This window comes from Barbatula barbatula, assembly GCF_947034865.1.
Source record: "Barbatula barbatula genome assembly, chromosome: 2".
Classification (NCBI taxonomy): Eukaryota; Metazoa; Chordata; class Actinopteri; order Cypriniformes; family Nemacheilidae; genus Barbatula; species Barbatula barbatula.
In genome coordinates, this window is record NC_136767.1 from 11,183,794 (window position 1) to 11,205,626 (window position 21,833).

The window sequence follows — 21,833 nt, forward strand, 5'->3', positions numbered from 1 at the left end:
ACAACAAAAACATGTAATTTCAACAGGAAAAACTATTCTTTTACGGTATATTTCTGGCGCCCCGCTGTCGTAAAATGTGTTTTTTTACAGTGAACCTTAGTGTCAGCAGTGTGCTTATGATACCTTGAATTGCTTACTAATAGGCAGCTTAATTACTTTTGGAAAAGAGTCACACACTCTTTACATTGGTACAAAATGCATGTTTCATTACACACACACACTGGTTACTGAATGTTACCTTGGCCAGAGATGGCTACATTCTCACTCAAACAATAAAATAAAAACACATTAATCCTTATCATCATTAGTGATCATAGGAAGTTCTTATTTTAAGTCAACTCTTGTCAACCTTTAGAACATATAAGAGAGGAATCCCAGTGTGCAAGCTTTGAGGCATTTCATGGAGGTGTTATCTCATTATTTCAATTCAATTCAATTCAATTTTATTTATATAGCGCCTTTCACAATTTGCATTGTTCCAAAGCAGCTTACAGGGGAAAAACGAAAAACCCAAGAAAGGGTAAAACACACGACATGGTGTGTTATATAATAAATCCAATTATTCTAGTAAATAATATCTAATGTCAGCATCTCCTGGTGGTTTATTTAGCATATTTTGCATTAAGTGAATGCTTGGCTGAAAAGATGCGTCTTTAATCTAGATTTAAATTGGGCGAGTGTGTCTGATCCTCGAATAATATCAGGAAGGCTATTCCAGAGTTTAGGTGCTACGTATGAGAAAGCTCGACCCCCTTTGGTGGATTTAGTTATTCTAGGTGTTATCAAAAGTCCTGCGTTTTGAGATCTTAGAGAGCGTGATGGGTTGTCTCTTATCTGACTACCAAATAAAAAGGTAAAAGACCACAAGGTCCTCTGTAAAAAAGCCACTAGGGCTTTCAATTAATATATGTCATAATAGTGTCATTTCCCATTTTTGAAGCTGGATTACCAACTGTTTTTGCCAAGTGAACCACCAACTGGTTTGTCTTTTACAGATGAAAAGAAGCTAAATGTCTCGAGCTCCCTAAGGAGCTGAAAAGTCCAGCGGTGTGTCATAAGAGCACCATTTGAAAAGGCTAGGTGTTTTGTTTACTTTCTGCTGAGATGTATTTCATCCCCGTGTGGTTTAAGCCATTAAACAGGAATTTGCAGTTTACCTTTCGCTTTCTTTCTTACTCTTTTCAGTGGACTCAAAACCACACAGTGTCCTAACAAATAATGGTTGCCAACTGAAAACCGATGGCTTTAATCATAAAATATCTCGTGGAAGCCCACAAAAGAAGCGATATAGTCCACTTGAAAGGTAGCTACGTTCAGCTCATTATCTGTGCCGTAGGGGCTGCAATTAATCATAGTAAAACCTGCCGCTTAAAACACAATTGGAGAAATTCCAGAAATTTCTGGGATTGAAAAACCGAGCCCATTTGAAATGAATAGCAAATCTTGACAAAGCATCATGTAGTTCGAGCTTTTAGGCATTACTTGTCCTCATTGAAAACATTTTAAAAGCTCTGGCACGCGTAATGCATGTCTAAATGCATCAAACACAAGGCTGAATTTGAGGTAAACAAGTTGTTAGAATTTCACAGTCACCAGTGAGCAGTTAAAAAAGTTCACACACCACAAAGTCCTTCAGGAACCTTCATTATGATTTTAACATTTTCAGTGCTCCATAAATAATTGTATCAATGGGGATGAAGCACACAACAGTGTGCACTGTGTGATGGTTTGCATTCTCTCAAATTAAAGCTGCTTTTGTTGAATAAACAGCTAAGGCAATCAACTTGAGTGTTTTTTTCTACTGGGAACCAGTGTGCTTTTAGGGACTGGAGACTAACCAACTAATATTGAATACAAATACTTGAAAAAAAATTACTTTTGTACTATGTGGGGTTGCCAAACTTGCCATGCTGGTTTTAAAGGGATAGTTCACCCCATGAATTACTCAAACCTGTATACATTTCTTTGATCGGTCGAACACAGAGCAAGATATTTGGAGGAATCAGTTCTTGGACCGAACGATCCCTTAGAATATTCTATGTTCCTGTGCTTTTTTGTGTTCCTGTAGATCAAATTGTAAAGAATTGCACTAGGAACGCTAAGTTTGTGGGTTCCAATTTATAATTAAAATCTCAACATCAACTTCAAGAAAGCGTATCACTATAACCCACAACCTCCCCCACCACACTTATCCAGTTTTGAAAGTATTTTGCACAAAGTCTTCCTGAAACAAATTACTTCAACCAGGTGCTTAGGACGGATTTGGAATGGCCTGTTTGTGTTGCCTTACCATGGCATGATCCTGGCCTGCAGGGTCTGTGTGATTCTGGCTTCTCGCCGGTGCATTGATCTCCAATCCGGCACGTCACAAGGCGTCGGGCCACACCCTCCCCGCAGGTCACTGAGCACTGAGAGATGGACGAACAAGAGGGTAAGAGAAGCAAGGAAGCATACATTTATTAAACAGGATGTCCTGCCAATGGCTTAAAATGTTAAACATGTGACATGCTTCCAGCAACACTACACAAAAGTGCTAAAAAGACAAATAATGTTTGTTTGTGTGCGCCTAACCCTGGCACAGAATAGTGGGTGGTGAAACAGGTCTGATGACACTTCCTGACTGAACGGCAGCCAGCTGTGCAGAGCATCAAGTGTTTGAGACAAGATGATTGGTAACTAGCATGTGTAAAGATACATATTACGAGCATCTTAAACATTTAACTAAACGATAGAGAAAACCAGAATACGGTGGACTGCTATCTGAGCCAGCCTTCCTAAGGATTAGACAAGAATAACATCTATGTATCTTGATTTGAGCTATTAACACCAAGTGCAATGTCCATTGACAGCTTGCTGTTGACTGTTTGCTTGGGGTCAAAAATCAATACCATATATGCTGGTTAACTATACAGGATCATTTGAGTGCTGGTTCTTCCCTTACACAAAGAAAATATATTTTCATATATTTCATCAAAAGATATCTTTTGGCTTGTGACTATAAGAACCAATGAGATTCAACCGTGAAAACGTTGCTACTTTACAGTGATCTGAATTTAAACTTTTGAATCTAATTGGTTGCCGTGTGTCTTGGATCCGCTAGAACCAATGAGATTCAAGAGATGAGATTCGTTGAGCCTTTTTGAGTTAGAACACTGATAATTGATAATCTTGTTTACATCCAAACATGACTAAATACATTTAAAATATGAATCGGTTTTGCTAAGAAATGTATCATTTTGTGTCATGAGACATGTATTAACCCTGGACATGTAACCCTGGAGCTGTGTGGATAACATTTATAATGACTATATGCCCTTTTCGTAGTGGCTCACTGGGATTTGACCCACTCCAAAAGGCAGCCAGGATTTGGATTATTATTACAACAGATGTGTTCGGCAAAAGACAACAAGACACATACACCTATGACGGCATGAGCGCGAGTAAAATAGCAAAAAATTTATTCTAGGGTGAACATACCTCTGACCAGGGCCCGGTCCTCCACTGGCTTGGGCACGGTGCTCTGTTGCATGGCTGTCTGATCTCAGGCTTTTCTCCACTGCAGTACTTGCTGTGAATAGAGCGGTTTGTGCCTTCATGGAGAAACTGGACACATCGCACGGTACGGATCTGGTATCCCAAACTCCCACAAGTTTTAGTGCAATGTTCCCACTCATCTGCAATCCATCTGTTGGATTACAAATTAAATAGCTTTCAGTAAATGGATGAGTCAATAATTCATTGTTTTCTTTACAGTGCTACAGATTGTAGACCATTTTGATTATCAAAGGCCAGAAATTCTTAAGAAATACATTGGCCTCCAAAAGCATGTAAATGCTTAAACCACACATTAAAAAGCATTACTGCCTTTCAATAAATGTTGTTGGGACACCGGTGAGAACTCGAAGGGAACTTTAACCAGCTACTGTCAAGGTCGTTTTTAATGGATGTATAAAGTAAACACAAAAAACAGAAACGGTTTAGAAAAAAGTTTTTTTCATTTTATGTGAAGTGACGTGTAGCCACGCATGGTTCCCATACTCAGAATTTGTGCTTTACATTTCCCCCATCCAAGTGCACACACACACACAGCAGTTCACATGCATACATATACACACACACACACACACTCAGAGCTGTGGGCAGCCATTTGTTATGTTCATTATTCTCCTCACCTACATTCCCTTCTACCTCCTCTTTATAAATCTTATTTTAGCATATGTGCTGCTTTAAGTGTGATTTAGAAAGTCTACAGTTGTCAAAATAAATTTTGGTGTCACTGTATACAAAAAAAACTGTGTAAGCAATTGTTAATTCTGATCCAAGAATAAACCAGATTCCGGTGTGGTGGTTGCCCCAAAACCCCAGCAATGAGACAGGAAGGCAGACCATGAAACAGAGAGCACTGATGAGCTAAGATCAAGAAGAGAGAGGAACCGAATGAGACTTGCATAGACAGTGTCAAGAGGAGAGAAAAGAAATCAGGATGCAATTGAATGGGAACAGGGAAATGCAGGAAGAACCACAAGCACAGCATCCCCCTATGAAACTGCAGCAGATCTGAAGGCAGTGGGAGAGAAACCAGAATTATGAGAGGAGGCTTGGTGACTGATCTGTACACAGAGAAAATATTGGAATTGTAAGAGGATGGCACTGACAACAGTTGACTCTCCGTTGAGAATTCAGCTAGTGGGAAATAAAATGTTCAGGATCTGTCGTGCTGGACTAGCTGGTTGCAACGACTTGTGTAGGTTGACTAAAAGTCAGGCAAGTAAAATTGATAGGTCCATGTGAGAAAAGTGTTGTTCCTGTAGCTCATGCCGCTTGTGTGGCAAAGACTGTGGGTTTCATTATAGAGGACATGCATACTTTAATGCCCGATAAATTGCTTTAGAAAAAAAGTGTGCATTATTATGGATATAATGAACATTGAGTTTAGTGTATCACTCGTGTTGTAATATACTGTAAATGAATCTAAATAAAAAGTTGATCATCTCCAGAAATAATTTGGGTCAATTAAATGACATTTGTGACTCTGGACCACAAAAATTTTTTTAATTGAGATATATAATCTGAAAGCTGAATAAATAAGCTTTTCATTGATATATGGTTTGTATATGACAATATTTGGAAGAGATACAATGAACCTGAGGGTGCAAATCAAATTTAATATTGAAAAAATCACTTTTAAAGTTGTCGCAGGCAGTTTCTAAGGAGAAAAAGGTTTGTTTTAACACTCTTTATTGGCTAACCGCTGTATTGACGTTGTAGAGAGTAGAAGAACCCGAAAGCTGTCTGCAGGCACACTCTACCTGGGGAAAGTCGACGTAGGCTTGGACCACCAGAAAGTTCATCCTCATCCCTCTGTGAGGTCTGCCCGCTATGGGACAGTCTACCGGTGCCTATCGGGGATGAGCCAGGTGAGCGTGCTGGGGTATGGGTGGTCGGTGAAGCCGAAGCAACATCCATAGGTACCCCAAATCACCCCCGCTGCTCACCGAAGCGATCAACCTTGCTGAAGCAGCAGTCAAACTCGCCTGGGAAGCAGACAGGGTGGCGTCAACATTCACCAGAACGTCGCCAGCCATGACCACAACACCTAGATCGTCATGTTCTCAGAACATGCAGGATCAACTAACCCGCCTCAGCATGCTTGCTAAGCATGTGACGCAGGTATTATGACAAAGGATGAGCCTGTCACACCCAAGGATTCAGCTGTGCTTGCAGCTGTGTGAAATTTGCTCTTTAAGGTCTGTAGCTCACTGTCGAAAGCGCCTAGGGGAAGTCCGCTGAGAAGGGAGAAGTCTGCTGCTTTGCTTCGTAAATCCTGCAGATTGAAGTAAGTCAAAGGCTCAACAAAGGATGAATGAATGACCACCGCCATCTTCCTTTTATAACCGTATGTACGGGGCGGAGACTAGCGTGCGTGGGCCATTCGCTAAGCCTGTTGGCATTTTAAAATTCCTCTCGGAGATGATAGGTTCTCAAGATCAAACCCCGTTCTGTCTTGCAACACAGTGTCGAGAAACTGACTGAAGGGGAACTATAATTTTGACCCATAGCTACAATGTATTGTTGGGTACAGCTACAAATATACCTGTGCTATATGACTTGTTTTGTGGTCCAGGGTCACATTTATGTTTTTAGGCAGGTATTTTCATCTCATGACGGATATATTAATCTCCTGTCAGCCCACATCAAGCATACAGCTATGGCGTAGTAACAAAAGTAAAATAAGTAATTACTGTCGGTGTCAGATGGAGGCAGAAAAACCCGTAAAGATGTTTCTTTTAAGAACCCTTCAAACCAATGCATTAGAAATGTCAAGAATAACAAGTGAAGAAAGGGTGTGTTGCATTATCGAATCCTATGGGCTTTAATGAAATTGACGTTTATAGTTAAGAAAAAGGCCTACTGATAATGAAATAAAATCATATCTTGCTATAACACTTTGTATGTAATTCAAGCTCCTACAAATTAAATATCAATCAAGGCTACACATTCAAGAGAAAATACAAGCTATTTCCGAAAGCATGAAAAATGATAATCACCTACTGAGATTAAATCTTACCATCTGACAGGAGAAATAAACAAAGCAGTACTGCCCTATAGTATCAATGAAAACTCAGCTCCCAGCTGAACCGGTGAAGCATGAGTACTTGTTAATTATTAGTGATGTTTAGATTGTGACAATGAAACATTTCTACTGCTTAAATATGCTGAAATTAGTCCTATCGAACCATGTGCTCTATTGAGGTTGGCCTTTGTATCTATTGCTGCTGAGTTTGGGGTCCCAGAAATACAAATAATGGTTCTAAATCTAAATTCTCTCTTCATTTAGCCATCCTGAAGTTGTTCCTGTATACATTTCTTTGTTCTGATGAACACAGAAAAATATGTTTGGAAGAATTCTTGTAAACAAATAGGTCTTGGCCACCATTAACTACCATAGTACCATGATTTGCATTCCTGAAAAAAGAATAAAGACATTTATAAAGCAAATTTTCCTACGTCCAATGGCAGTCAATGTTTGCCAAGTACTGTTTGGTTACATTCTTCCAAATATATTTATCTGCGTTCATCAGAACAAAGACATTTGTACAGATTCGGAACAACTTCTTTATAAGTAAATGATGATACAATTTGCATTTTTGAAAATAAAGGTCCAGTCAGTAATATCTAGCGGCAAGGTTGCGAATTGTAACCAACCGCTCACTCCACCACTCCCCCTCCCTTCAAACACTGCGATGGATGAACAGAACATGGCGAATTCCATGCAAGGGGACCCGCGGTGTATGTAGATAGAAATAGCTCATTCTAGATAATAAAAATATAACGCTTCATTGTGTAAGCTCTTTATACCCTTCTGAAGACATAGTTTTGTATATTATATTGCATTTCTATTAATAGATCATCCCAAAAATTACACACTGGACCTTTGAAGCCACTTGACAGCTATTAGTGAAACTTGAAAACTATTGTAAATATACTTGTAAAAAAATGGGTTTATCCATTAAAGTATTGTTTCTTGGAATGAAATGTTACATAATATGCAAAGTAGATCATCTTAGCTTTATTGGTTACATTCTGACAACACTGTCAGAAGCGTACATATGGGGAAACCTTTTCTCAATTCTAAAACCCTTGTAATCACGTTAATTCAGAGGCGACATTTTCATTCCATAACCAATGATACACTTACATTTACACTTACACTACATTAAATGTACACTTACATTATACACTGATACATTTTCAGGAATCACCTCTTTTTCACCGAAGCCCTGCTATGTGACCGGAGCTGTACAACAAGTTGTTATTGTCATGATCCTGCCTCTCCTTGTCTTGGTTTTCGAGTCTTGTGGCAGGATCATGTCAGTCCCATGTGTTTTGTGTGGAGAAAGAGCATTGTTTTGGTTTAAGAAGCCATGCTCTCTCTCCAGTGTCTCGTCCTTTAGTCCCGCCCCCTTGTTTCCCTGTTTGCAGTCCGTTAGTGTTAGTCTTGTCTCCAGCCCTGATCCATCCTTCCCTTAGTGTTTCAGTCCCCTCACCTGCCTCGTGCAATCCTCCTGTTAGCTTTCCCTTAGTGTTTCATCCTTGTCACCTGTGGCCACTCTCCCTGTGTCATCAGTCCTTGTTAGTGTTTTCCCTTTATTAAGCCCCAGTTTTCCCTCTGTCCCTTGTCGGTTCATTGTCATTTTGTCATCATCGTACCTCCTCACGTCACCTTGTTGGATTATTCCTGTCTATGGATTATCGTGTTTGTTCCTGTTCTAAGTTTGTGGATTTTGTTGATTTACTATTCAAAGGACTTTGTTTGTTTTGTTCCCCATGTGGGAAGTTTTAGTTTACACTTTTGTCTTGTTTTAGATCGTGTTTTCCTCATCGAGGGTCTTTTGTTTAAATAAAGTTTTTGTTATTTAACTCTGCTGCCTGCGTTTGGGTTCTGTCCACACACCGTGACAGAATGAACCGACCAACTTCGAACCCAGCAGGCAAGATGGAGGCAAGACGAGCGACCCAGGCTCGTCGCCTCCTCCGTTTACGCCAGGGGCACTGTGATGTATTGGAGTTCGCGGACCACTTCTTTGAGGTGGCAGGGGAGATGGTCCACAGTGAGCAGGAACAGATGGTCCTGTTCAATGGCGGCCTCAACCAACCACTAGCGGGGTGGGAGATGCAGATGCTGAGACCGCTGGGCTTCACAGACCTGATCAGGTATGCCATGAATCGGCCGGAGCCCAGTGTCTCAGTCCAGCCCAGTTTTTCCACCCCGCTGGCCGCCATCCCCGAGGGCCATACCCTGCAAATCGGGGCCGTGGGCCTCTCCTCACCCTCTGCTCCACCACCAGCTAGCCTCCGTGGTAGGCGTGGACGGCGGGAGTCGTGGGACTCCCCGTCCGACTCATCCAGCACAGAGATAGTGGGGTCCCCCACCGCTACTCTGCAGCCGGCCACACGTCCTGTGAGCCGGTCAAAGAGGAAGAAGCAGAGGAGAGCTGCACCATCCTGTCCAGCCCAGCAGCCGGTATCCAGCCCTGCCCAGGCGTCAAGTCCGGTGGTCCCGTCCAGTCCGGTGGTCCCGTCCAGTCCGGTGGTCCCGTCCAGTCCGGTGGTCCCGTCCAGTCCGGTGGTCCCGTCCAGTCCGGTGGTCCCGTCAGCACCCAGTCCAGTGTCAAGTCCTGCCCTGCCGGCCTTCCAGCCGGCGTCAAGTCCTGCCCAGCCGGCCCTCCAACCTACAAACCAGTCAGCCTTGCCCCAGCCGTTCCCTACTACGGCCGTCCTGTCATGCCCTACCCCTTCTAGTTCCTCCCACTCCAAGAGAGGTATCCCTTCCATGCCCAGACCTTCCTACCCCACCCCTCCGCCCAGCTCTAGGAAGCAGGGTCCTGTCCCTCCTAAGTCCCCACCCAGTAATGTTCCCAAGTTTTTCCCACCAATTCCGCCTCCCCCCTTCCCATTGATGTTTATTTTATTGTCCAACCCCAATCCCTTTCTAGTCATGTCAGCCCTGCCCCTAGTGTGTTCTGTTCTGTGTTTATGGTGTCTGTCCTCCTGTCTGTCAGTCTTGTCATGTTTAGTGTGATCTTGAAGAACTCCTGGAGGAGTTCTTTAAGGCGGGCGCTCTGTCATGATCCTGCCTCTCCTTGTCTTGGTTTTCGAGTCTTGTGGCAGGATCATGTCAGTCCCATGTGTTTTGTGTGGAGAAAGAGCATTGTTTTGGTTTAAGAAGCCATGCTCTCTCTCCAGTGTCTCGTCCTTTAGTCCCGCCCCCTTGTTTCCCTGTTTGCAGTCCATTAGTGTTAGTCTTGTCTCCAGCCCTGATCCATCTTTCCCTTAGTGTTTCAGTCCCCTCACCTGCCTCGTGCAATCCTCCTGTTAGCTTTCCCTTAGTGTTTCATCCTTGTCACCTGTGGCCACTCTCCCTGTGTCATCAGTCCTTGTTAGTGTTTTCCCTTTATTAAGCCCCAGTTTTCCCTCTGTCCCTTGTCGGTTCATTGTCATTTTGTCATCATCGTACCTCCTCACGTCACCTTGTTGGATTATTCCTGTCTATGGATTATCGTGTTTGTTCCTGTTCTAAGTTTGTGGATTTTGTTGATTTACTATTCAAAGGACTTTGTTTGTTTTGTTCCCCATGTGGGAAGTTTTAGTTTACACTTTTGTCTTGTTTTAGATCGTGTTTTCCTCATCGAGGGTCTTTTGTTTAAATAAAGTTTTTGTTATTTAACTCTGCTGCCTGCGTTTGGGTTCTGTCCACACACCGTGACAGTTATCTGTCACTGTGTTATGGTACAGTGTCTGGAGATAAACACAAACCATGGGGCAGGATTGCTTTGTAATGTTGTGCACAATTCATCTAAACCAAACGTCAAACAAGCATACTGTATATACACACCAAAGTGCAATAGCAACTCTCGTGCAATTCGCAGAGACAGATATAATAATTGTGCTCCGCTGTCAATGTTATAACAGCATTGAGGATAAAATAATACCTTCTATTGACATATAAAAAGCACATATTTGATATTTGCGTCCATCACAAAGGCTTGATTTTGGATGTTTGTTCATACAGGCCTTATGTTACCATACGCTAGATGTAATACCTTAACTGACTTCAGCAATTGATGTCACATGGTCAAATGATGTCAAGTGATGATGTCATGCTTTAAGCGAGATTAGTGGGGAACTGCCTCGATATATTCACAGCACAAAATGTATGCAAGCATTTGAATGATGGTTTTCCACAAAATGTTTTGGTTTCTTATGCCGACATCCTTTGGTGAACATGCGTGTGCGACGTGTAATTGACTAAAACTGAATTTCCATTATTAAGCAAATAACTAATTTCATTATGAATTAACCCAAGAGTATGAATGAGTATTGTGTTGTTGTGAGTACAGTTAAAACAATTCAAATGTTGCTTACTGTGGTTGTGTGCAGTCCTGAAGGTTACACATTCTACGAATAGGTTTGGGTCTCTTGTTGATATCGCAGTAGCCTCGGTGCACCATTTTGTTGTCACCTTTTTTACGGCACCCGTATTTGGTGAACTGGAATCCTGAAGTGAATGAATAAATCAAAACATGATTCGCGATTTACCATTCAATCAACAAAATCCTTCCAATTTTACCCCCACTTGCCAATATAGCTTCCAAATGTAATTAAAATGAGATACATAGAGTTTGATGTTACCTCCAGCACAGGGCTTTGAACATTGGGACCAGCTCTTCAGTGCCCATTCATACGTGTCCTCTTGAATTACATTATTGTTGTTTATGGGCACAGAGTCTTCATGGATGATGTACTTGTACATTAACGTAGATCTTGTCTCATTGTCCTTAGGTATAATCTATTGTAGATGAATAGAAGATCACAAAGGTTTAAAGCGCTGGTGCAACGGTGTTTCATGCATTCTGACTACTTTACAATGTTAAACAGGCTGGCGTCTAAAGCTTGACATGGTCAACTCACTTTGGATAAAAGCGTCTTACAAATGTATAAATGTAAATATGGATGGCGTGGTCCCTGCCCTAAAAGATGCTGGACAACCGCCCGCGGTAGGTAAAGTTGAGTCAAATGTCTGTGTTCTGTTGGCAATTGGCGCGTACGTGCATAAGGTAAACAAGCTTATAGTGAATCAATAGTTATGCAGGGATAATGTTTTGATGAATTGTGTGCTCGTGCTGTAGTCACGCCTTCAGGGCGCTGTCTTGTTTTGGAAATATGTGTTACATCCACTTTAATGTGATATTTCCAGACATGGGGTTGTGAATGTACAGGCAATGTGCAGTAATTGTTCATGCATAATAAAATTATTACATGTAATACATGTTTTATGTAATACAATTGATATGTGACCCTCCATGAGAAATTACTCTGACGTGGATCTGTTTAATCACATTTGAAAATGAATGTCACTGAAAGAGTGACACGTGTGACTTCAGATCCTCATAATTTAGCAATGTATGAAAAGTTCAAGGATAGTTCACCTTCAAAATAAAAATTCTGTCATTTTTGAACCCGCTCTTGTCATTTGAAACCTGTTTGATTTTCTTTCTTCTGCAGAACACGAAATAATATATTTTGAAAAATGGCAGTAACAGAAAACCGCTGGTCCCTGGTGACTTTGCATTACCACATAGAATTCAATATTTAATACTTTCAACCTGGTCTAGCCATTTCAGGTCTACAAACGCGATGTCATTTTTTTTCCCAAAGCGCTGAGGAGCTTTTGCGACATCTGCCATTGCTAAGCAACAATGAGCCACACAATCGATTGAAAGAATTATCTGATAATCACACATTATTTCTGTGATGAATAACTTAAATAATTAATCGCACATAACATTAATGTTTTTAAATATACTTTTACATTCTAATAATTTCACATGTAGTTTCCAAATGAATGTAAAAACAACAGATTTCTTTAACAACACCCTTTTATGAATTAAATGCAAAATTCTGAAATTAGTACTGCAACTGATGACATTAAATTGAATATTTATTCTTTATAAGCAACAAAACACATTGAATTCCTCTTTTCTTTTGTTCTTTGATTAACATGAATAACAGGAGTCACAGCAGCAGGTCGAAGAATGTGGCCCCTTTAAGAGCTGCCGCTTTACCTTTCCCATTTTCACAACTCTTTGAATTCATTAAGGATTTATTTAACACGTTGAAATCTTTGCTTACAAAAATTCTTTCTGGCAAATGGCTTTCTGACATAATCTTGTGTGGTTTTGTTCATTCAAGCACGAAAGAGAACTTAATAGTGGTCTGACAGAGATTTACTGACACAGCCTTTTGCCCGTTAATGAATAGGCTACAACAGAACGGGACCGCTGTCGAGTAGCGTTGTGCCGTTTTTATACTGAACGTGTGAAAGCAACTTCAGATTGCACTTAACATTGGCCTTTACATGAATAAGAGCGTGATAATGTAATGTTACGCTAGTCAAAGACTGGCTAAATAAACGGATGCAGCGTTAATTGCAATAAATATTTTAACACGTTAATCTTAAAAAAAATGTATCGCATTCGTTAACGCATTAATGTTGACAACCCTAACAGGAACAGGAGAACTTTTCTTTGCTTCTGCATAAATAATAAAGATACTGTATAACAAAAGGCTGTATTTCAACTGAAAACCTCATGTCAACACAGAGACCGCAGCTCCGCAATTTATGTACTCGATTATAGCTTGAGGTGGATGAAGTGCTGGCTTGGGGATTGTACCAATACTTTTTTTTGCAGGAAAATGCCAGTGTGTCCATCCATGACCTGAAGCTTAAAAGAATGTAGGTCATGCTGCACAATCTGCTCAAGAAAATCCCAAACAAGCGAAAGCTTAAGTTGTATAAATGCTGTGCTTTGACTAAATCTGAGTTCTCAACTTGATCCAGCTAAAATGAGCTGAAGTGAGTAGATCATAGAAGACAGTTGAATAATGAGAATGACCTGAATCGTGGGCAATATACCTTTACATTCAGCTTCACGAGCTATTTTAGGGCTAATACTTATTTTATAGAGGTTGCACAGAGAAAGATATTTGGACGAATGCTTGTAACCAAACAGCCCTTGGCCACCATTGACTACCATAGTAGGAAAAATGACAATGATAGTCAAAAGTGCCCCAGAACTTATTGCTTTCCAACATTCTTCAAAATATCTTCTTTGTGTTCAACAGAATGAAAACAATTATACTGATCTGGAACAACTCAAGACAGAATTTCCATTTTAGGGTGAACTGTACCTATTAATGTGTTGCATAATACAATAAAAACTAAAATAATATTTGATCTGAAATTAACATCTTTGTACATCTTCTTAACTCATCCAAGTCATTACTTTTCCGACATACAATTTCCTGTTCGCAAATATGCAAAAATATGCTCTTTGTGTATGCCAGTTTAAAAAGAAAACACCTAGCACGAGTTGAACTACAATGCAAAAGATTAATCTAATCTTCTTTATCCATTACAACAGCTTAGATGAAGGTCAACTCAAATAAATTGAATTAAATTCATTAAAATTAATCCATGATAATTCTGAAGGGCTCCCAAACTCTCACAGCATCTGTAGTCTCGGAAATACACACAGCAACAAACCATGAATATTTATTTCACGACCATTCAGAGGTGCCATATATGTACACGGAGCACAATGGAAGCTAATGCAAAAAGAGAAAAACACTTCTTGCTCCAATGTAATTGTGATTTGGATAAAAATTATGAAATCAAGAACCCGACTCCCTAAATCAAGTATCTCAGTGCACACCAATAACTAACAAGTCTCTATCTCAACATGAGCTTATAGGAACGTTTTTATTTCTCTAATTTTCTCTCTTCAACAAACGCATCTAAGACAGTATAATGCCAACACCTCCACTCATCTATCCTATGCGGTATCTCTCTGAAAGACTCTTTGAAAAAGCACGGCTGAAAAAAACATTTCTAATGTCACTTGCATTGTATTTCAGTGCATTCAGAACAATCCGTTCCTCATTTCAAATAGTCTTCTGCATTGAGTAAAATGATGAAAAGCTTGACCGTTGGCTGACAGAGATATTCAAAGACATGTGCTCATGTGGTTATCTTTCATTATCTCTGAAGGACCTACAGTTAACACACAACACAGGGTTTTCAATGGTGGGACTTTGAAGTACGCGGGGGTGAATAGAGAAACATTTCGTCCAATACTACGAGTCTTTCTTAAGCTCTTTCTGGGGTGACTTTTCAGAGCTTTAATAGAATGCTTATAAAAGCAGCTTTCGGTTTTATAAACACAAAACCACTCAAAGATGTCATAGACTGTGAATGTCAGATTTACATTCTAACTAAAGCGAGCATCATCCACAACATTATACGTGTCAAGCGTTGAGCAGCGCCATATATAGTGCACGTTTGTGGGTGGGAGGTGTTAGGTTATTTGCATGTTTGTTCTGCAGCCCTGTAATGGAATGTTAGTGATAAATAGCACACCTTGAAATTGTACAAAACTATTACATTAATTCATTGTGGAATGAGGTTTCTAAGAGGCAAATGCCTGCTCTTTAGGAATGAACCACAATCATGACAGACTTTGGCTGAAGCATTTCAGAACAACATTCGAGATGCTGTACCATGAGATCGCTCACACCAAACCTAAAAAAGAACTGAGGATGGGAGAAGTTTTATTTACCAGAACAACAATTGCATCGTGTAGTGGACCCTCAGTGTGGAGCGTCTCAACGTCATCCTCGATAATGTAATCCCACTCCACTCCCATATCAATGAAGCGCCGAGACCTTGCCTCCTCTCCTTTGCCGTTGAGAATATAATGTCCTGTTGCCTGGTTCTTGATAGCTGCAATCAGCAATTAATTAAAACTCTTCAAACGTTTGGGGATCAGAAGTTCCAATGGAACAGCGTGACCAGAATATCATTCAAACTTTTACTTTGACGTCTCAAAGTAAAGCTTTATTGCAGTTTTCAAAAACAAGGCACTAGTGTTACAAGCTGCAAAAATATTACACATCTGGTGTGCGAAGGGCGCATAATACAAAGAAGTAACGACACAAATAAGTAGTGACACAGTTTGGCACAGAGCGTGAGAGCAAATACGTGATCATTTGCCTGAATGTCAATGTTGATTACAAAAAGAGCCGCGCACATGTCAGGACAATAACCGTTGCTACCAGTCATCAAATGTCACTTTCAAATTTAAATGAGGTTCCAGAATATTGAACCCGCAGTGGATTCGTCTGGAATATTTTCAAAAATGATGATGATCGTAAGATATATTTTATTCAAGCTAGCATCATATGTGTAAAAGGTTAGAATGCAATACATTAAAATGTCATCTAAATGCTGAATAAACATATTTCTGTTCATCTGCTATATTCACTGGACTGAATTAGAACAAAAGCTAATAGTGAATATAAAATTCATTGGCGTCCCAGCTTGCTGCTGATGGACAATCACATCCTGTATATTGAACAGGCCATACATCACATGATTCAAATGCTTTGGTTGATTTGAATAAATCTAAACGTTCTGCCAACTGGGAGATAACAACCTCCAACTAGGTGCCGGATGAAATTAATGAATTCAATCAAATCAATGTTAACATGTAATAGTGTCAGATCTATATAAGATAATTCGGTAACGCTTTTTTGAAGCCTGTTTTATAATGCAGGCATTACGCCTTAGGAAAAACCTTATAATATGTTTTATAGTCTCGCTATAATAATCACAACAACAGTTCAAACATGTTATTTATTATTTTCATATTTGTGGTCATAACTTTTAAGAGTATGATGATTTATTACACAGTTCAGAGTTCAGTTACCATTCTGGATAATAATTGTTATTTCTCCTGGCACAGCATAATATCTGCCCAAAGTCACAAACGCGAAAGCTTCTTTTAAATATTATGATGAGAACATACAGGTTTTTGGTTGTTTATAAGTGGTCTTATTGGATATTGCATAACCGCTCTTAACACGTACAATACATTATAACTATGGTAGTCATATAGAGATACTCACATGTTATAAATCATCATACTCTTAAAAGTTATAACCACAAACATTTAAAGGAGCAATATGGGGATTTAGCAGCATCTAGTGGTGAGGTTGCCAATTGCAACCGACGGCTCACTCAACTGCTCTCCCTCCCTATCGAAGCACTAATATAAGATAATATAACGATTTCGCTTCTTTGCCGAAGAAGATAACATATTTAAGAAACTCGTTCTGTGAAGCAGTTTGTCTGTTTAGGGCTACTGTAGAAACAACATGCTGAAATTCTATGCAATTTGACCGGCGGTGTATGTAGATAGAAATAGCTCATTCTAAGGAAATAAAAACATAACACCTTTTTATGTAAAGGTCTTAAAACACATCTGAACACATAGTTATGTATATTATATAGCATTTCCCTCAATAGATCCTTTAATACACTATACACTGGACCTTTAAATAATATAATGTATTTTGAACTAATTATTTTTGAGACAATGCAACATATCATAAAGATTGTTTATGGCATCAAGAATGCAATATAAATGACAGGCTTTAAAGAAAGTGTTAACAAAATATGTAATTTTACAAATAATTTAAATTTAATATAAGCAGGTTTGGAAAATGACTAGGAATTACTGGATAATGAGCTACTAACCCCTCCAATGGTGATTGTAATTGGACAGAATTAGCCTGAGAGAGTCCTTGTAAGGTTACTAGGGGCAGTACAGAAAGTCATTGAACATCTAATCTAAAACTCATTAAAATAAGGTTTGGATTAATTAAAACTACTACAGGGCATAATATTCATCTACTGTATTTACGGGCAGAAGAACTTCCATGATGAGGGACAAGCTACCCATTCAGTTATGTGGATCACCAAGTGCGACCACTATGGACTAGGGATAAAAGCAGTATTAAGAAACAGTCAATGTATTGGCCATTGTCATAAAAATGCATTGCAGGGCATTTCCAGTTCTGGAGTGCTTAAGTAAGCAAATGCCATTGATAATGCTTAGCAATGTTCAAATACTTTACGGAAAATGAAATCAGGTACATTTATCTAGATGTTTGGTTCGTAAAGGCACAGAAAAATGCAGAAAATTGTTTATCTCTAAAACCTGAGAGCCTAATGCACGTTCCGGCAAATGTGCAAGCTGTTTATGTAATCACAATGGTGCCGCGGATGTGTACTGGAGTAATAGGGATCTATTACTGTTAGTACAGAAAGGTACATCTATCTGGTCAGCACATTGAATGGGCATGCATATGATATCCTTGCTGCTTAGCCTAAGAAACATGAGGACAGTTATCACTTACCAAGAATTTGAGGGGAAGCCTCATGTTCTTGGATCATCACATGTCTAGCCCCAGGGGGTATGAGAAACATCTTTAGGTAACCTTTGCAAGAGCGCAAAAAAGGCGACAAAGGGAGAGATAGCAGAAGAAATTAGTGAGCAAAGTCTACAACGGCTTGTTCTTTGCAGAGGTGGTCATCCCATTACTAGAAGGCATGTCTATGTCACTGCAGAGCTGTAAAAGAATTCGGATTTGAGCAGTTGCACTGTTGCAACTGTTCATCCAGCCGGGTCGTGACGAGCCTAGAGGAGACAAACGGCATTAAAACGTGACTGAAGGTTCCCCATCCAAGCTTCATAAATACAAATCCATGTACAGTAAATACATCATGGACTATATACTATTGTATATAATTATGAAATACTATATTTTTTGAATAAATCCAGGAACAGTTATGGAATACGAATTAAGAAAGAAGCTGAGTGGCAAAACCCTGAGTCCGTTTTTCACACAAGAAAGCAAATACACTAGGAGTAGAGCACTAATGCTGCCTTCTCTACTGATGCCCATTCCTCTGCAAAGCATGACACAACTCACCAATCACACTCCTGGAATCCTCCGATTCATTCAGATATACATTCCGTGCTCCTTTCGGTAATAAGAATGCTCCTCTTGTTTTCCCTTTAGGATAAGAAGTTTTGTTATGTCATTTTTGTGCTGCACTCTTTTGTCGTTGCCATGTCAAACCCCCTCTAAACCAAAGCTTGAAGCAGGATGCCTGTCTTAGACAGGATTGTGACGTAAACTGATGGCCAGCAGTCTTATGATGGGGAAGGCCAAGTCACTTAAGGCAGTGTCTGCTGGGAGGTTTTATCATCAGTTAATGTGGACAGGAAGACATCTGCAGAGAAAGATGGGGCTGCTGGGTAATCCTAAAAGAGTTCAGACGGGGTTAGAGGACATTCGTGAAAGGAGGAAGAACGAAATGGGGTTGAAGAAAGAGAAGGAGAGATTAAAGAAGACGGACAGAAACAATGGGTGGTAGGAGGTTGATGAGTGCGTATGTGTGGGGGGAGTGAGAGAGAGAGAGACTAGATTTATATTCTAATCTTGATGTTGATAGATTTTGTGCCACATTATTACATAGTTCTTCTTGACTGTGCTGTTTAGCTCCATATAGATGAATATAGTTCAGCAGGCATTTTGCCAAGATACAGCGAGTCTGCACAAAATTTATATCAAACCTTAAATGATTATTTTTCATCATCATCTGTGGCGTGCTTGCTATCTCAACAAAATGATTTTGTCTGGTCCCTCATTAAAAATCTACTTTAACAGTAATGTATATATGACTCTAGCTTATGGGTTAAGTATATACTCTGGGGAAAAAACACGTTTACTTTACACATAAGCGTGAAGAATTGCAAGGTTTGCATATTTGTGTAAAGATCATGAGCATTTAAAATGGGTAACGTGATGTAAAAGTCATCTGATGAACAAATTAAAAAAAAATCTTTACTAAAGAAATAAAAAAAGAAACGTAAAGCCTTAAATATATCCCACAGACTACTGTCTGTTCATGCATTACTGTAAAATCTAGTTTTTTGTTGTTTTATTATTTCTTTAAATACAAAAGGTGTGAGTCTAAATAACGTTTGTGGTCATTGGCAGCATGCTTCAAGTGCTGTTGAAAGCTTTTGGTTCAAACCCTAATAGTCATTTAAGGCTAAGAGTCACCAGAAGAACAGGAGAGAGAGATGTAAAGATTAGACAATACAAAATACTTGCAGATTATGTTTTCCAACACAGGAATTTCTTTTTGCGATCTCTTGCTTAACTTTTTTCCTGTTAAAAAAGTGATCAATTAAAACAAGTTAGAGAACATGCAGATTCAGTACATGCAATTAGTATGTTAAAAGTGGTAATAACTTCAGTATAATATACTGTAAGTGTCATTAAAATGTGATCAAGTTGCATGAAATTCTCTTATTCAATCTTAAAAATAAAGGTGCTTCACAATGCCATAGAAGAATCTTTTTGTCTAAAGGGTTCCATAAAGAACCTTTAACATCTGAAGAACCTTTCTTTGTCACAAAAGGTTATTTTTTGGTGAAGAAGATTACTAAAAGGTAACAAAGAGATTGACTGATCGACCAAACCTGGTTCATCTATGGCATCACCGTTATTTTCAAGAGTCCATAAAATGCAAATTGTAAATAGAAACTGTGTGCAAATTCCCGTTATAGCCAAAACAAATGATTAATTCAAAACAATGTCACATGACACATATGATGGCATGCTAATAAAGCTGGAGTGATTAAACCCGTCATGACAAGTAGACATTCTGTATGCATAATTCACACAACGGGACATCTGGATAGGTCAAACAAAGCCTGTAAGAGTCTTGCCAAAATGAAGATGATCCTATACAATAATGTTCCGTACATAGCTTCAATTACGCATTCAGATGCAAGACAGAAAGCAATCCAAACACTCACATGAATCAATATTCTAATGCACAATTGTCCTGCCATCTGTGCGATGTCTGTGTTTCAATATGTAAAAGCTTGTGGGAGTGTTGTATAGGCTTGTTTGGCATAATGCTAATAAACAGAAGGCCACATGAAGTCATGCTTGAATGTTGCAATTGAGGATGTGTCATGATTCTTTGGGTCTTTCGAGCTGTAAAATTAGGTGGTTTAAAAATAACAGCAATTGTGTTAAGAAATATTATGCAAACTAATATTGGAGCCACATGGTACATGCATCTTTCAAAAAAAAAGGATTATTAATTAAAATTCATCTATCCATCCATCTATCCAATTGTACAAAAAATGTGCCTATATTTGGTGATTTATTTGGTCATCTCAAAGCAGTACAGTAACAATACTAGCCGTAATGTCACTGAGGAGTTTTAAAATGTCTGATAATTAAAATCATATTATTAAACTTTCACTGCTATTGCATCAGGGGGATATATTTTCTTCTATATTCTACATCTATTCATAAGTGTTCTAGTGTGTGCTCCCAAAATAAATACATTTGAGAACAGATGATCAGTTCCCAGTTACATCACTGCTCTCCTTTTAACACATGCTTCCGGTGGCTGAATAAAAAAACCCTCCTTCTAAAAACATGATCGTTTTTCTTTGGATGAGAGGTTAAATAAAGCTAGGCATCCTCTGTCCATAACAGAATCTATTGTGAATCCGTGTATACAAAATGTTCTGCTTTTTACTATGTTTTTCACTTCGCTGCCAGTAATAATCTGTGCAGTGGTACGGCCATTAAAAGCTTCACAATGGAAATGTATTTTATTTCTAATTAGCCTTTACAAAACATTGATTTTAAATAGCCAGTAATATCTGGCCTACCTAGCACAATGGGCCTCATCTGACTCAGAGAAAAAGATCTAAACGCTTTCAATATCATCGTATGAATGCTTGTATAGTACTGTGAAGAAACTATTGAAATATAAATAAAAAGAAAATACTTTATACAATACATCCATAGATAAAACGTTTCGTGTGGAATTTTTTGTTGAGAGCACAGACCACTTTCTAGTATACTAGTAGATTAACTTTTTTCTTGGACAAAGTTTACCAAATTTACTTACAATTATAACAATTAGATCAAACTAATTTACGATGGCTCGTGTGTTCCAGATGCCTACAAATGCCTAGATATGTGGTTCTCATCAAATTTGATATGAAATATAAAAACACAGGTGCTAGTGCTTTCAGAAGGAGTGAGTGGCATAGCTAAAAATAAAGCTCAGAAAGTGTTAATGCAGCTGATAGTGTTGATAGGTGAAAATGAATGACAATAAGGTTTCAAAAGGTCTGTGAGAGGCGCACAACCTTATTACATATATTGGTAAAAAAAGTTATTATTTTTATTTACTGAATGCAGTTACCTCTATTCCAATCATATTCTTATTGCTCGTATTAAATGCTTTAATACCTGGACCTAACCCATACTCAAACCCCAACTTTTCTTAGCCCTTACCTCAAATCTATTCTAAAACATAGCTT

General features: G+C 39.1%; 1 protein-coding gene across 3 annotated transcripts in view; it reads right to left on the reverse strand.

Moving 5' to 3' along the window:
* The window catches only part of adamts3 (ADAM metallopeptidase with thrombospondin type 1 motif, 3), a 76,037-nt gene that overhangs the window by 3,265 nt on the left and 50,939 nt on the right, over nucleotides 1-21,833 (reverse strand). Inside the window, exons 16-23 of one of the 3 annotated variants that reach the window (XM_079477093.1) lie at nucleotides 19,588-19,644; nucleotides 18,397-18,480; nucleotides 17,821-17,901; nucleotides 15,180-15,343; nucleotides 11,194-11,350; nucleotides 10,927-11,059; nucleotides 3,478-3,685; nucleotides 2,291-2,408 (exon numbers count right to left, since the gene is read on the reverse strand). In XM_079477093.1, coding sequence (XP_079333219.1) covers nucleotides 2,291-2,408; nucleotides 3,478-3,685; nucleotides 10,927-11,059; nucleotides 11,194-11,350; nucleotides 15,180-15,343; nucleotides 17,821-17,901; nucleotides 18,397-18,480; nucleotides 19,588-19,644 — 1,002 coding nt within the window. The remainder of the gene's footprint in view (nucleotides 1-2,290; nucleotides 2,409-3,477; nucleotides 3,686-10,926; nucleotides 11,060-11,193; nucleotides 11,351-15,179; nucleotides 15,344-17,820; nucleotides 17,902-18,396; nucleotides 18,481-19,587; nucleotides 19,645-21,833) is intronic. The other 2 variants (XM_079477094.1, XM_079477095.1) reach the window with 2 other exon arrangements.